We start from the raw sequence: 16,841 nt of genomic DNA, 5'->3' as shown, positions 1-16,841 counted from the left end.
CTTTTGGAAATGATTTGTGCGAAATGGACTAGAAACTATGTAGCTAAAATAACTCAGATTTTTCCCGGAATAACAAATCATTTGCACGAGTTGTGAAGATGTTAAAGGTGTCAGCTTTCCTGCATTTATGAAAAGCGTATTCGAAATGAAGAAAATTAAATAGAAGGTATAAAGTTACTTTTATAATCAAATTGTCAATCTTTTTAAATAGATATAATCTGCAGCCAGATGACCAAGATGCCTTAGATGAGCATAAGTCTTCTCCAAGAGAAGATGCTCCATTATATCCTCTTCCAACGGGCTTTATGTATCAACAGGTAAAATAAGTAAATAAAGTTTTATTTTTATTTTTCAAACTAATTTTGATCTTTACTTATATGGTATTCCATTATTATTTTCTTACATATTTTATAACATATTAGCTGTGACTGCAAATTTAAAAAAATTATCTATGACAGCTTTGGCAAGAGGATTAGAGGAAGAATACTTCAAGTAGGATCATGTTTTATTTTGCCCTTGTTATATTTTCTTTGGAATTAAGTACTGCCTTGTCCTAGTTCATAAAAATGTTTGATATTTCAATAAGAGCATCAAGTGACTTATTTAGTCTTTCTCAAAATACACAGGCAGTAAAAATTAAAAGTTTTATGGCCTTTAATACATAGTTTACTAAGAAAGCAAATACTGACCAAAAATACAAATAATAACCATTTATGAGCACTTCTAAGTTAAAACAAATTTTTTTTTTTTTTTTTTTTTTTTTTTTTTGAGATGGAGTCTTGCTCTGTCACCCAGGCTGGAGTGCAGTGGCAGGATCTCAGCTCACTGCAAGCTCCGCCTCCCGGGTTTATGCCATTCTCCTGCCTCAGCCTCCCGAGTAGCTGGGACTACAGGCGCCCGCCACCTCACCCGGCTAGTTTTATGTATTTTTTAGTAGAGACGGGGTTTCACGGTGTTAGCCAGGATGGTCTCGATCTCCTGACCTCGTGATCCGCCCGTATCGGCCTCCCATAGTGCTGGGATTACAGCCTTAAGCCACCGCGCCCGGCCCAAAACAAATATTTTTAAAAATATCCTGGGAAGATTAGCCACAACATGTGTAATGGAATTTTCTTTTGTTCTCTCTTCTTTTCTTCTCTTTTCTTTCTTTCCTTTTATTCCCTCTCTTTCTTTCTTTCCCCTCTTTCTTTCCTTCCTTCCTTTCTCTCTCTCTCTTTCTTTTATTTCTTTCTTTCTTTCTTTCTTTCTTTCTTTCTTTCTTTCTTTCTTTCTTTCTTTCTTTCTTTCTCTCTCTCTCTCTCTCTTTCTCTCTCTTTCTTTCTTTCTTTCTTTCTTTCTTTCTTTCTTTCTTTCTTTCTTTCTTTCTTTCTTTCTTTCTTTCTTTCTTTCTTCTTTCTCTGTCTCTTCTGTCTCTCTGTCTCTCTCATTTCTTCTCTCTCTCTCTCTCTTCATTTCCTCCTTCCTTCCTTTCTTTCTTTCTCTCTTTTTTTTCCCCCTTGGGTTTTACTCTAGTTGCCAGGGCTGGAGTGTGGTGCTTTCAAACTTGGCCCACTACTACTCTCACTGCCCCATGTTCAGACAATTATCCTGCCTCAGCCTCCCAAGTAGCTGGCATTACACTCATGTGCTATCACACCTGTCTAATTATATATATTTGGTAGAGACAGGGTTTCACCTTATTATCCAGGGTGGTCTGGATCTCCTGACCTTGCGATCCACCTGCCTCAGCCTCTCAAAGTGCTGGGATTACAGGTGGTGAGCCATAGCACCCAGCCATGTTAATCATTTGAAAGCTTTTCTCGTGCTGTAACAGTTAGCATGACTTCTCACCAAGTTCACTAAGCCAAGGGATGGAATTACCTAAATTTTAACAGTTGCCCAGAGTAAAAGCTGTATTGCTCAGAAATCTTATTTTTTTTATAATCAGAAAAATATAAAACAGGGGAAAAATATTTTTAAAAAGCCGATTTTTACTCTATGAGTTCTTCATCTTTAATGTTTGATAGTTTTATTTATTTTTGAGATAAAGAACATTGAAATATTTTTAATAGAAATTCTAAAATATTAAAAGCAATATGCACCATTTTCATATGTCACAATGTGTGACATGGTAGATTGTAATTTTTGAGCTGGGGGCACTTTTGTGGTAGAATTTAAGTGATGCCTCTGAAACTTGGCCACATCGAATTCCAGCGAAGTACATATTATTAGAACGCACAGTACTTTGAAGTACCATTGAACCAAGATTTCTGACTGCTTTGGTAACCAGTCACAATTTTCCTTGAAAGCAGTAGGTCGCCTGGTTTATTTCTATATTATCTTAAAACTTTTGTTGTTAGATGTATGGTTTGCTGAAGATATAAGTGCATTCTGATTTTAAATAATTCATATAATTGTTTTCATTCGATGTAATATCTCCATGCCCATTGTGGGAAACAATGGGATATGAAATGTGGTGCATAGTATGAGGGACAGCAATTCGTTTGTTCAAACTGGTTACAATATACTATGTATTTATATTTTTAGAGTATAATAAGCATTAGCATCGACCACTATGAATTCAAAAATGCAATCTACGTTAGTCAAGACCTACAAAGACACTATCAGGACTACTGGTATTGGGACCTTGTAATCCAACTATTATGGGCTTTCCTATTTGGCCCTATTGTTATTTGCAGTCTATGTTTCCCTTCTGGCCTAGACTTCGATTTTGGAATTTGTGTTTCTTAGAGAGTACAAGAGAAATAAGTGTAGATTAATCTTATCTCTGCATTACTGCTGCACCTCTACAAGGTCGCCACTTCAAGTGAACACATCATAATGTCATGTTTCTAATCACCTCCCAATCATCTTTGAGAGGATTCTTCAAATGGGAATCAATATGTATTCCTTTCATGTACTCCTTAAACTTTTACTGCAATGTGGATGCCAGGGTGTGACTCAGTCCATTGAAAGCCCATGTGTCACATACTGACATCTGTTTGAAAGTCCAGTTTTCTGTTGTTCACATGGCCAGGGCATTGATTACTATTTAGTACTCATAAATTCAAACAATTGCCTTTATAAAATAATGGTGTAATGTTTTTAATCCATAAGTAGAAAAAGAGCATGAAGTTCAATCACTGAGCTAATTTGCTCCTTCCACCTTCAATTGTTTTTTTCATTTCACAGGTCTCTCTGAAAGCCTGCCAACAGGACATTGTTCATCCACCTTGAAACTGCCATTCATCAACCAAGCAGGCTGTTATTGTCATCAGGGAGCTCTTCAAAGGGCACTGCCCATGTGATAGTGTGATCCAGTAATTCCTGAGATGTTTCCAAACTCGATGCTAGAAAATACCCGGTGACCTGCTCTTGAACAGGATGAGCATTCTCTTGCAATTCCCTGGTAGCATTTTCCACTATACAGCCAATTTTTAAATGTCATTTCAGAAGTATTCTGAGCACTTATCTTTAGGTTGTTTCCCTAATTTGCCCAACATATTATAGGTGTTGCAAGTTTTACAATTATTTTATGGGCTTCAGTCAAAGAAGCAGTCTCAACGCCAAGGCAAGACAGATTAATAATTATCTTTCCAATGGGGTATATTGTTTCGTGGCATCCAGGAGTGCCCTGGACCACAATTTCCAATGAATGCTGAAGAGGGGCATGCATGGGTTTTCTGCCACGGCCTCATTCTGCCAACGAACATGTTGCAAGTACTTCTAAAATCAGAATATCAATCACGAAGGCCTGTGGCATAGAGAGAAAGAGCTTTTCGACATTCAGAAATGGACAGCTTTTGTGAAACTTTTTATTTGAATACACTACCATTTATTGCTTTTTAAATTGATACATTATAATTTTACATATTTACAAAGTAGCAGTATTATTTTGATACATGCACCCAATGAACCATGACCACATTTTTAAGTGGCATATTGGTAATTGGTATATTAATCATTTCAGTCATATATGACATATTTGTTTAAACAACTTTCGAAATATAAACTTCTAGTTATTTTGAAATTTATAATACATTATTCACACCTGTAATCTCCCGTCTACACAATCAAACTTTAAAACCTATTCCTTCTAACCATATGTTTTACCTATTAACTAATGGACATATTGGTTTGCTCAGCGTCTTTCACAGCCTATAACAATCTGTCATTCTTTTCTCTGCCTCTGTAAGATCTACTTTGTTATTTCTCACATATAAGTAAAATCTTGCAATCCTTGTCCTTTATATTTCCTGGCAATTTCATTTAATATAATGTCCCTTAGTGAAGCCTTTCTTTTCTGAATTGTGTTTGGTTAAGGTATTGAGGTTTTTATATAAATATAAGCAAATAAGTTGAAACAAATACCAAAAGCTACTGAATACAATGATATATATATATATATATATATACACACACACACACACACACACACACACACACACACACACACATATATAAAATACTCCTAATTTTCAAAGTACTCAATTTACTTTTTATTTTTTACTATGATTGCTTATCTCACACGTGGGCTATTATAACTGAGTTCACAGAAAAGTTATCAGAATAGAGAGGTAAAATAATAACATACACTAGAGGTTATGTAATATAGTAAAGTTTGATCAAGTAAGCAGGACTAAAGGTGAATGAGTCCTCTGCCACGAGTAACTCTGGGGGAATAAGTTTTTTTTTTTTTTTTTTTTTTTTTTTTTTTTTTTTTTTTTATTATACTTTAAGTTCTAGGGTACATGTGCATAACGTGCAGGTTTGTTACATATGTAAACTTATGCCATGTTGGTGTGCTGCACCCATCAACTCGTCAGCACCCATCAATTCATCATTTATATCATGTATAACTCCCCAATGCAATCCCTCCCTCCTCCCCCCTCCCCCCTCCCCATGATAGACCCCAGTGTGTGATGTTCCCCTTCCCGAGTCCAAGTGATCTCATTGTTCAGTTCCCACCTATGAGTGAGAACATGCGGTGTTTGGTTTTCTCTTCTTGTGATAGTTTGCTAAGAATGATGGTTTCCAGCTGCATCCATGTCCCTACAAAGGACGCAAACTCATCCTTTTTTATGGCTGCATAGTATTCCATGGTGTATATGTGCCACATTTTCTTAATCCAGTCTGTCACAGATGGACATTTGGGTTGATTCCAAGTCTTTGCTATTGTGAATAGTGCCGCAATAAACATACGTGTACATGTGTCTTTGTAGTAGACTAATTTATAATCCTTTGGGTATATACCCAGTAGTGGGATGGCTGGGTCATATGGTACATCTAGTTCTAGATCCTTGAGGAATTGCCATACTGTTTTCCATAATGGTTGAACTAGTTTACAATCCCACCAACAGTGTAAAAGTGTTCCTATTTCTCCACATCCTCTCCAACACCTGTTGTTTCCTGACTTCTTAATGATTGCCATTCTAACTGGTGTGAGATGGTATCTCATTGTGGTTTTGATTTGCATTTCTCTGATGGCCAGTGATGATGAGCATTTTTTCATGTGTCTGTTGGCTGTATGAATATCTTCTTTTGAGAAATGTCTGTTCATATCCTTTCCCCACTTTTTGATGGGGTTGTTTGTTTTTTTCTCGTATATTTGTTTGAGTTCTTTGTAGATTCTGGATATTAGCCCTTTGTCAGATGAGTAGGTTGCAAAAATTTTCTCCCATTCTGTAGGTTGCCTGTTCACTCTGATGGTAGTTTCTTTTGCTGTGCAAAAGCTCTTTAGTTTAATTAGATCCCATTTGTCAATTTTGGCTTTTGCTGCCGTTGCTTTTGGTGTTTTAGACATGAAGTCCTTGCCCATGCCTATGTCCTGAATGGTACTACCTAGATTTTCTTCTAGGGTTTTTATGGTATTAGGTCTAACATTTAAGTCTCTAATCCATCTTGAATTAATCTTCGTATAAGGGGTAAGGAAAGGATCCAGTTTCAGCTTTCTACTTATGGCTAGCCAATTTTCCCAGCACCATTTATTAAATAGGGAATCCTTTCCCCATTTCTTGTTTCTCTCAGGTTTGTCAAAGATCAGATGGCTGTAGATGTGCGGTATTATTTCTGAGGACTCTGTTCTGTTCCATTGGTCTATATCTCTGTTTTGGTACCAGTACCATGCTGTTTTGGTTACTGTAGCCTTGTAGTATAGTTTGAAGTCAGGTAGCGTGACGCCTCCAGCTTTGTCCTTTTGACTTAGGATTGTCTTGGCAATGCGGGCTCTTTTTTGGTTCCATATGAACTTTAAAGCAGTTTTTTCCAATTCTGTGAAGAAACTCATTGGTAGCTTGATGGGGATGGCATTGAATCTATAAATAACCTTGGGGAGTATGGCCATTTTCACGATATTGATTCTTCCTATCCATGAGCATGGTATGTTCTTCCATTTGTTTGTGTCCTCTTTGATTTCACTGAGCAGTGGTTTGTAGTTCTCCTTGAAGAGGTCCTTTACATCCCTTGTAAGCTGGATTCCTAGGTATTTTATTCTCTTTGAAGCAATTGTGAATGGAAGTTCATTCCTGATTTGGCTCTCTGCTTGTCTGTTGCTGGTGTATAAGAATGCTTGTGATTTTTGCACATTAATTTTGTATCCTGAGACTTTGCTGAAGTTGCTTATCAGCTTAAGGAGATTTTGGGCTGAGACAATGGGGTTTTCTAAATATACAATCATGTCATCTGCAAACAGGGACAATTTGACTTCTTCTTTTCCTAACTGGATACCCTTGATTTCTTTCTCTTGCCTGATTGCACTAGCCAGAACTTCCAACACTATGTTGAATAGGAGTGGTGAGAGAGGGCATCCCTGTCTTGTGCCAGTTTTCAAAGGGAATTTTTCCAGTTTTTGCCCATTCAGTATGATATTAGCTGTGGGTTTGTCATAAATAGCTCTTATTATTTTGAGGTACGTTCCATCAATACCGAATTTATTGAGCGTTTTTAGCATGAAGGGCTGTTGAATTTTGTCAAAAGCCTTTTCTGCATCTATTGAGACAATCATGTGGTTCTTGTCTTTGGTTCTGTTTATATGCTGGATTACGTTTATTGATTTGCGAATGTTGAACCAGCCTTGCATCCCAGGGATGAAGCCCACTTGATCATGGTGGATAAGCTTTTTGATGTGCTGCTGAATCCGGTTTGCCAGTATTTTATTGAGGATTTTTGCATCAATGTTCATCAGGGATATTGGTCTAAAATTCTCTTTTTTTGTTGTGTCTCTGCCAGGCTTTGGTATCAGGATGATGTTGGCCTCATAAAATGAGTTAGGGAGGATTCCCTCTTTTTCTATTGATTGGAATAGTTTCAGAAGGAATGGTACCAGCTCCTCCTTGTACCTCTGGTAGAATTCAGCTGTGAATCCATCTGGTCCTGGACTTTTTTTGGTGGGTAGGCTATTAATTGTTGCCTCAATTTCAGAGCCTGCTATTGGTCTATTCAGGGATTCAACTTCTTCCTGGTTTAGCCTTGGGAGAGTGTAAGTGTCCAGGAAATTATCCATTTCTTCTAGATTTTCTAGTTGATTTGCGTAGAGGCGTTTATAGTATTCTCTGATGGTAGTTTGTATTTCTGTGGGGTCAGTGGTGATATCCCCTTTATCATTTTTTATTGCATCTATTTGATTCCTCTCTCTTTTTTTCTTTATTAGCCTTGCTAGCGGTCTGTCAATTTTGTTGATCTTTTCAAAAAACCAACTCCTGGATTCATTGATTTTTTGGAGGGTTTTTTGTGTCTCTATCTCCTTCAGTTCTGCTCTGATCTTAGTTATTTCTTGCCTTCTGCTAGCTTTTGAATGTGATTGCTCTTGCCTCTCTAGTTCTTTTAATTGTGATGTTAGAGTGTCAATTTTAGATCTTTCCTGCTTTCTCTTGTGGGCATTTAGTGCTATAAATTTCCCTCTACACACTGCTTTAAATGTGTCCCAGAGATTCTGGTATGTTGTATCTTTGTTCTCATTGGTTTTCAAAGAACATCTTTATTTCCGCTTTCATTTCGTTATGTACCCAGTAGTCATTCAGGAGCAGGTTGTTCAGTTTCCATGTAGTTGAGCGGTTTTGATTGAGTTTCTTAGTCCTGAGTTCTAGTTTGATTGCACTGTGGTCTGAGAGACAGTTTGTTATAATTTCTGTTCTTTTACATTTGCTGAGGAGTACTTTACTTCCAATTATGTGGTCAATTTTGGAATAAGTGCGATGTGGTGCTGAGAAGAATGTATATTCTGTTGATTTGGGGTGGAGAGTTCTATAGATGTCTATTAGGTCCGCTTGGTGCAGAGATGAGTTCAATTCCTGGATATCCTTGTTAACTTTCTGTCTCGTTGATCTGTCTAATGTTGACAGCGGAGTGTTGAAGTCTCCCATTATTATTGTATGGGAGTCTAAGTCTCTTTGTAAGTCTCTAAGGACTTGCTTTATGAATCTGGGTGCTCCTGTATTGGGTGCATATATATTTAGGAGAGTTAGCTCTTCCTGTTGAATTGATCCCTTTACCATTATGTAATGGCCTTCTTTGTCTCTTTTGATCTTTGATGGTTTAAAGTCTGTTTTATCAGAGACTAGGATTGCAACCCCTGCTTTTTTTTGTTCTCCATTTGCTTGGTAGATCTTCCTCCATCCCTTTATTTTGAGCCTATGTATGTCTCTGCATGTGAGATGGGTCTCCTGAATACAGCAGACTGATGGGTCTTGACTCTTTATCCAGTTTGCCAGTCTGTGTCTTTTAATTGGAGCATTTAGTCCATTAACATTTAAGGTTAATATTGTTATGTGTGAACTTGATCCTGCCATTATGATATTAACTGGTTATTTTGCTCGTTAGTTGATGCAGTTTCTTCCTAGCCTCGATGGTCTTTACATTTTGCCAAGTTTTTGCGATGGCTGGTACCGGTTGTTCCTTTCCATGTTTAGGGCTTCCTTCAGGGTCTCTTGTAAGGCAGGCCTGGTGGTGACAAAATCTCTAAGCATTTGCTTATCTGTAAAGGATTTTATTTCTCCTTCACTTATGAAACTTAGTTTGGCTGGATATGAAATTCTGGGTTTAAAATTCTTTTCTTTAAGAACGTTGAATATTGGCCCCCACTCTCTTCTGGCTTGTAGAGTTTCTGCCGAGAGATCTGCTGTTAGTCTGATGGGCTTCCCTTTGTGGGTTACCCGACCTTTCTCTCTGGCTGCCCTTAAGATTTTTTCCTTCATTTCAACTTTGGTGAATCTGGCAATGATGTGTCTTGGAGTTGCTCTTCTGGAGGAGTATCTTTGTGGCGTTCTCTGTATTTCCTGAATTTGAATGTTGTCCTGCCCTACTAGGTTGGGGAAGTTCTCCTGGATGATATCCTGAAGAGTGTTTTCCAACTTGGTTCCATTTTCCCCCTCACTTTCAGGCACCCCAATCAGACGTAGATTTGGTCTTTTTACGTAATCCCATACTTCTTGCAGGCTTTGCTCATTTCTTTTTCTTCTTTTTTCTTTTGGTTTCTCTTCTCGCTTCATTTCATTCATTTGATCTTCAATCGCTGATACTCTTTCTTCCAGTTGATCGAGTCGGTTACTGAAGCTTGTGCATTTGTCACGTATTTCTCGTGTCATGGTTTTCATCTCTGTCATTTCGTTTATGATCTTCTCTGCATTAATGAGTCTAGCTGTCAATTCTTCCACTCTTTTTTCAAGATTTTTAGTTTCTTTGCGCTGGGTACGTAATTCCTCCTTTAGCTCTGATAAGTTTGATGGACTGAAGCCTTCTTCTCTCCTCTCGTCCAAGTCATTCTCTGACCAGCTTTGATCCGTTGCTGGTGATGGGCTGCGCTCCTTTGCAGGGGGAGATGCGCTCTTATTTTTTGAATTTCCAGCTTTTCTGCCCTGCTTCTTCCCCATCTTTGTGGTTTTATCTGTCTCTGGTCTTTGATGGTGGTGACGAACTGATGGGGTTTTGGTATAGGTGTCCTTCCTGTTTGATAGTTTTCCTTCTGACAGTCAGAAGGACTCTCTGTTGGTCTGTTGGAGATTGCTTGAGGTCCACTCCAGACCCTGTTTGCCTGGGTATCAGCAGCAGAGGTTGCCGAAGATAGAATATTGCTGAACAGCGAGTGTACCTGTCTGATTCTTCCTTTGGAAGTGTCCTCTCAGGGGTGTACTCCACCCTGTGAGGTGTGGGGTGTCAGACTGCCCCTAGTGGGGGATTTCTCCCAGCTAGGCTACTCAGGGGTCAGGGACACACCTGAGCAGGCAGTCTGTCCGTTCTCAGATCTCAACCTCCGCGTTGGGAGATCCGCGGCTCTCCCCAAAGCTGTCAGACAGAGTCGTTCGCGTCTGCACCGGCTCCCGCTACTTCCCCTGTTGGTCTTCAGCTGTGCGCTGTCCCCAGAGGTGGAGACTACAGAGACAGGCAGGCTTCCTTGAGCTGCTGTGAGCTCCACCCAGTTCGAGCTTCCCAGCGGCTTTGTTTACCTACTTAAGCCTCAGCAATGGCGGGCGCCCCTCCCCCAGCCTCGCTGCTGCCTTGCGGATAGATCGCGGCAGACTGCTGTGTTAGCAGTGAGGGAGGCTTCGTGGGCGTGGGACCCTCCCGGCCAGGTGTGGGATATATTCTCCTGGAATGCCTGTATGCTTACAGCGCAGTATTGGGGTGGGAGTTACCCGATTTTCCAGGTGTTGTGTGTCTCAGTTCCCCTGGCTAGGAAAACGGATCCCCTTCCCCCTTGCGCTTCCAGGTGAGGCGATGCCTCGCCCTGCTTCAGCTCTCGCTGGTCAGGCTGCAGCAGCTGACCAGCACCGATTGTCCGGCACTCCCTAGTGAGATGACCCCAGTACCTCAGTTGAAAATGCAGAAATCACCGGTCTTCTGTGTCGCTCGCGCTGGGAGTTGGAGACTGGAGTTGTTCCTATTCGGCCATCTTGCTCCGCCCCCTCAGCAGTCTGGGGGAATAAGTTACTTAGAGTTTGTAGAATTCCGTATCTTCTTTTGAGAATAATGCATTTTCCAAATTATGTAAGGTTATTTACATGATGAAATCAGAATTATTAACACTCAATAAATATACCTGTTAACTCTAGTTGTGGAAGGAAAGGGATTATATTCAGACTCTCTGAAAGTCAAAACATGATTGTAGACATCAGACTCTCTGAAAGTCAAAACATGATTGTAGACATAGAGCAAAATACAGTTGGTTTCCAAGGATCTAAGAGGTTTCTGTATGATTTTCCTTGTGTCTTAAGTTTGTGAGGAAGAAATAAACAACACCCAGTTTCTGCCCTGGAGAAGCTCACTGAATAGAAAAAGGAGCAAGGCAGATATGCGTGCCACAGTACGCTGCTGAGACAACATAAAGCACAAGCAACCAACTGCAAAGGTACGATACCTACTTTGAAATTTTATATTCTGTCTGTTTCATTTGCTTCCTGCTGTTACGATTAACCATATCTATGTGTGTTAAATTCAACACCCTATAACGGGCTATAGTACCAGAACTTCCATTCCAATTGTTCTTCCAATAGTGGCTGTTAACCAAACATTGGTGAACATTCCATATGAAGATTCTACTAAAATTAAAGCTACCCTGACTGCGATGTTTATATGATATAATTTACTGGGTCTAGGAAACAGAATCACAGAAAGTGTGATTTGTAATTTCTATAAATGATAAGTGCTGAGACACCAGTAGCTGAAAGACAAACTATTTCTGCCTGCTGAAAGGAAAAAAAAAAAAATGAAGAAATTGCAGGAAAACCATTTACTACTTTTAAGCTATTCTGATTTTAAATTTAGTTTCTATCAATGTCTATAGAAAAAAGTAAAATAATAGTAATAATAATAATAATAATAATAATAATAAAGAGCTTGAGTAGAAAGAACACCAAAATATAGGAATTTCATATTCACCTATTTCGAGGTAAATCTTAAATAGTGGATCTACCAGTATAAGCCAACATTTTTACCGCTTTATTTTCAAATGAATACTTTTCATAGGCAGTGTGATGATAATACTTAACTAATATTTTTACAAGTTCCTACAGCTTAATTTGAAGAACAATTTCTTTCTTTAGCAGAAAAAGCTCTCATTTGAGAAAAATAAATAGAGAGTTTTTTTAAAAGCATGGCTATGAAACACAGATAATATAAATATATCAGTCATAGTATCTCAGAGATTTTAGCCTTATTATGAAAATGTACTCCCCAAATAATTCTTTTAAAGAACAAAAATCTCAGAGAGAAAAACAGTAGCTGCTCAACAGTAGAATCCTAAAACAAAGTAAAAGTAATTAATAATTAGAATTTACTACACAGTTTTGCTTCTCATCTTTGAAAAACCATTGTCTAGTGTTTTTCCAATGCATTCAATTGCAAGAATACTATTTCCGGTGGAAATGCATATATATATGAAATATATTTATGTACATTATATTTATACAATTGTATAGTATATAATATGATATACTATATATTCTTATATGATATACAATATAATAATTTATTATATAATATATAACATACCAAGTAATGAAATTGCTGAGTTCAGGGTATTTCTTGTTCTAAATATCTGATGAATTACTACACACTTTTCCACAATGTCTGTACTGATGTACACTGCAAACAACAGGTAAAGTATTCCTCTGACTCCATTAACTCACTGACATCTATTGTTTCCTGGGTTTTTAGTAATCTCCATTTTCACTGGCCTCAGATGATATCTCATTGTGGTTTTGGTTAGCATTTCTCTAATAATTAGTGATGTTGACCTTTTTGAGATGAACGGTCGCTAAAATAAAAGACCCATAAATCTTTTCTTACCCCAATGTGGCCTCTTTGTATCTGCTAATTAGCATCCGTTTCACATGTGTTTTAACACTATCCTGCCAAAGAAAATGTGTTATGTGCTCAACTTATTAGATAGAGAAAATGACACGATGTTAGAGGAGCAGAAAGTTAGAGATAAATGAGATCTTCTATACAATTTCTGCAATTTTTCTTTTGAGACAGACTTTCACTCTTGCCATGCAAGCTGCAGTGCAATGGTGCAATCTCGACTGACTGCAACCCCTACCTCTTGGGTTCAAGCAATTCTACTGTCTCAGTATCCCAAATAGCTGAGATTACAGGTGCCCAGCACCATGCCTCGCCGACTTTTTTATTATTGTCGCATCAAATCTAGAGCTAAGCATATCAGAAAAATGAAAATCTGACCACAATGACATACAAATTTATGTTGAATAGAATGGCCTGTAATCATGAAGAAATGACAGATGTTAGTGAATGTATGGAAAATTTGGGAACCTCATCCAATTGCTAATGGGAAGATAAAAGAGGGAGTTTATTTAGAAAACAGTCTAGTAGTTTCACAAATAATTGTATGTACATTCAGCATATTGCCCAAAAATTAAGGTGTATTTACACCAATTTGTACAAGAATGTTTGTAGTAGCATTATTCACAATAAGAATGTTTCCATCAACTCCTGATGTGCAGGTGGACCTAGACAAATGCTACCCTTGCAATGCATTTGCCTCATACGTTCACTTTCTATGTCTCTGATATAATTCATGCAAATCCACATATTCTATAGTGAAAACACCAAGATAAAGAGTTTGGACAAAATACTGAAACTTTTTTACCTCAGTATGCTTGACTTAAAAATAAGACAGCATAGCAAGCCCATTGCAGAAATCTCAAGCTTAGGAAACCCCAGTGTTTTAAAGAGAGTGTGTACGTTAAAATGACTAAAGTTATAGTTTGTGAGTTATCTCTCAAGATGTCTCAATGCCATGTCCTCTTCTGAGAGGGTCCTGAGGTCAGTTCTTTATTCCCACCCTGGATGTAGCACCAGGTGTCCTGTAGCAACAGCCCCTCCTTGGCAGGTCCAGAAAAGGAGTCTTCATCCTCATAGTGGACGCGACTCCAGGTGTCCCATAGCCACTGCCACTCATGGGCGGGTCCTGAGATGAAGTAGGCTTCGTCTTCCTCATAAATGTGGCCACAGGTGTCACGAGGTACCCTGAAAACATGGCCTCTCCTGGGTGTGTCCTGAGGAGAAGGAAGCTCTGTCCGAGGCACTGTGAGGAGACCCTGCTCCTCAGACAGCTGGTTTGTGAAATCAGTGCGTGGGCTCCGTGCACCTGCTGGTGGTAGCCATGGAAAATCTCTGAAATTCAGGGTGTATTAATTCAGACGATACTTTCAGGAAGTGGAAGTGAAATAGAGGCAACCTTCCCATACCTTCAATGGAGATAAAAAGAAGCAAAGACGAGGTCAATAGACAAAACTCAGTTGATTTTTTCTATATCAGCAATACTGCACAGAAATAATAGGAATTTGAAATATTAAAACACCATTTACAATGCTACCCACAAAATCGAATTCATTAAGTATAAAGGTAACAAGATATGCAAACTTCTCTCAGAACACAATGAGTCACCTCTGAGAGAAATCAAAAGAAATATGAGTAGATGCGCAGACAGGCTAGGCACAGTGGAAGTTGCCTGTAATCACAGCAGTTTGGAAGGCTTTGGCAGGCAGGTCACTTGAGCCCATGAGTTGGAGACCAGCCTGGGGAACATGGTGAAACCTCATCTCTACCAAAAATACTGAACCAATAAGCTGGGGTTGGTGGTGAATCCCTGTGGTCCCAGTTACTTGGGGCATTGAAATGGAAGAATCTCAGTGAGCTGAGATCGTGCCTTGGCACTCCAACATGAGTGAAAAAGCAAGATCTTTCTCAATAAATAAATACAGGAAGAGACCTTTCCTGTTCTTGAGAAGTACCTTTATTATTATTCAGGCATATTCCAAGCAAATTCAAGGCAAATAAATCAACAACCTCTTCCTAAACCTAGAATAGATGAAATAAGCCTGAAGAACAATAAAGCTAAAGGACTTCCACACATGGATATGAATAGCTGCACTAAAGCTAGCTCAATAAACAAGCATGTGGCATTGATAATTTAATAGACAATTGGATAAGTGGAACAGAATAGCCCCAAAACAGACCCAAGCCAACTGATTATTCCTCATTTTTTGTGGATTTATCTGCCTAGGATCTTTGATGCTGATGGCCTTGGGATTGGGTTTTGTGTGTGTGTGTGTGTGTGGGTGTGTGTGTGTGTGTGTCCTTTCTGTTGATGTTGATGTGACTGCTTTCTGTTTGTTAGTTTTTCATCTAAAAGTCAGGCATCAGTTCTGTAGGTCTGCTGGAGTTTGCTGGAGGTCTCCTTCAGATGCTGTTTGCCTGGGTATCACCATCTGAGATGGTGAAACAGCAAGAATTGGAAGATTTTTCCCACAGTGGTAGCTGACTTTTTCCAGCCAGAGCTCTCCTGTGTGAAGTTTCTGTTGACCCCTGCTGGCAGGTGACTCTAAGTCATAAGGGACAGGGGTCAGGTGCACACTTGAAAAGACAGTGTGTCCTTGGGCACTGTTCTAGCAGATACTCTGCTCTCTTCAGAGCAGGCAGGCAGGAATGTTTATGTTTGCTGAAGTTGCACTCACAGCCATACCTTTTCCCAGGTGGTCTGTCCGAGGGAGATGGGAGTTTTATGTATAAGCCCTTGACTGGGGCTGCTGCCTTTCTTTCAGAGATGCCCTACTTAGTGAGGAGGAATCTAGAGTCCATCTGACTACAGATAGTTTGCGTATTTCTGTGAGTTCCATGCAGTCCAAACTTCCTGGCAGCTTTCTTAACACTGTGAGGGGAAACCCTTATACTCAAGTCTCAGTAATGGTTGTCGACCCTCTCCCCAGCGAGCTTGATCACTCCAAGTTGCCACTACCTTCCATGATGTTGGACTTTCTGGAGACAATCTCAGGAGACCTGTCCCTTTCAATGACAAGCTACTGTTGTTGTGCTCAGCTCTGGTTTTTCATTTTGGAAAGCTGTGGCCTGAGAAGGCAGGTTCTTTTCTTTTCCTAACGTGTGAGACTGTATAATGTTAGTTAAATTGGCCTGAGCCCAGACACAAAACAGGCTTGAGGGAAAGGCTCACACAAAAGAATGATCAGCTAACACAGTACCCAGCTGCCCCTCCGGACATTTAGAGGTCAAAGTGACCTTCCTGTCCACGTGTCTGTTTTCTACTATTTCTTCTTTCATGCAGAAGCTTACCTGCCCTATGATGGAGAGGCAGTAATATTCAAGAGGACATTCTGGTTCCATCATAGTAGAGAAATGGGTTGCATCTTCTCTCTTCAAGACAAAGGGAAAGGAAAAGTCCATGAGCACAAAGTCTACAGTTGTGTGGTCAGGTTGCAAGTGGAGGAAGAGCATCTCCATGCTAAGGTGGCAGCAGGGCAACCAAAGGTGAAGATGTCTGCCGAGGAAACAAGGAAGCTTATGGATTCCTAGAGGAGATCACCTTTCCGGTGTGTAGGCCCCTGTCGTAAATGCCAGTTCCTCTTGTCGCAGTGTGAAATGATCCTGTGACTAACCCCATTTCAGCCATACTACTAATTGCACAGGTAAACATGAGTGTCCAACAGTTTGAAAAAAAAAGCAAACAATAAAAGACAGTTATGACAAAGCTGACAACTTGTCTGTCACCAGAGAAATGAGTTTTTAAGTTCTTTATTCCTCCTGGCACCATAAACTCTGTGCAAGGAAATTTCAGAACCCATGCTCACTACAATCCCAGAGAAAAATAAAATGCTGCATGGATAGACAGTAACAAAATTTAGGAAGATGATAGGAAAATTCAGAGATTAGGAAAGAGAGCTTGAAATTTCCTTACAACGTTTAACTCTCAAAAAATGGAAGACAGAATCTAAAAAATATTTCAAAACCCCATACAATTAAAAAATTTTACCATAAGAAAAACGGATAGTGCTTTCAGAGACTGGTCCTGGAGTCGCAGTAGTGAAATAGCATTTCACATTTGAAAACCCAGG

At 39.3% G+C, this 16,841-nt stretch overlaps 1 protein-coding gene across 1 annotated transcript in view; it reads right to left on the bottom strand.

Moving 5' to 3' along the window:
* Window positions 1-16,399, bottom strand: part of LOC115895667 (ankyrin repeat domain-containing protein 62-like) — a 37,515-nt gene extending 21,116 nt beyond the window's left edge. The window contains 2 exon segments of the mRNA XM_030926321.1: window positions 13,775-14,106; window positions 16,386-16,399. Of these exon segments, the coding sequence (XP_030782181.1) occupies window positions 13,775-14,106; window positions 16,386-16,399 (346 nt within the window).
* Between the last annotated feature and the right edge of the window lie 442 nt (window positions 16,400-16,841).

The sequence above is a fragment of the Rhinopithecus roxellana genome, chromosome 22, assembly GCF_007565055.1.
Source record: "Rhinopithecus roxellana isolate Shanxi Qingling chromosome 22, ASM756505v1, whole genome shotgun sequence".
In the NCBI taxonomy this organism is placed as follows: domain Eukaryota; kingdom Metazoa; phylum Chordata; class Mammalia; order Primates; family Cercopithecidae; genus Rhinopithecus; species Rhinopithecus roxellana.
The sequence above is the reverse complement of the archived record's forward strand: the minus strand, read 5'-3'. Positions and strand labels throughout refer to the sequence as shown.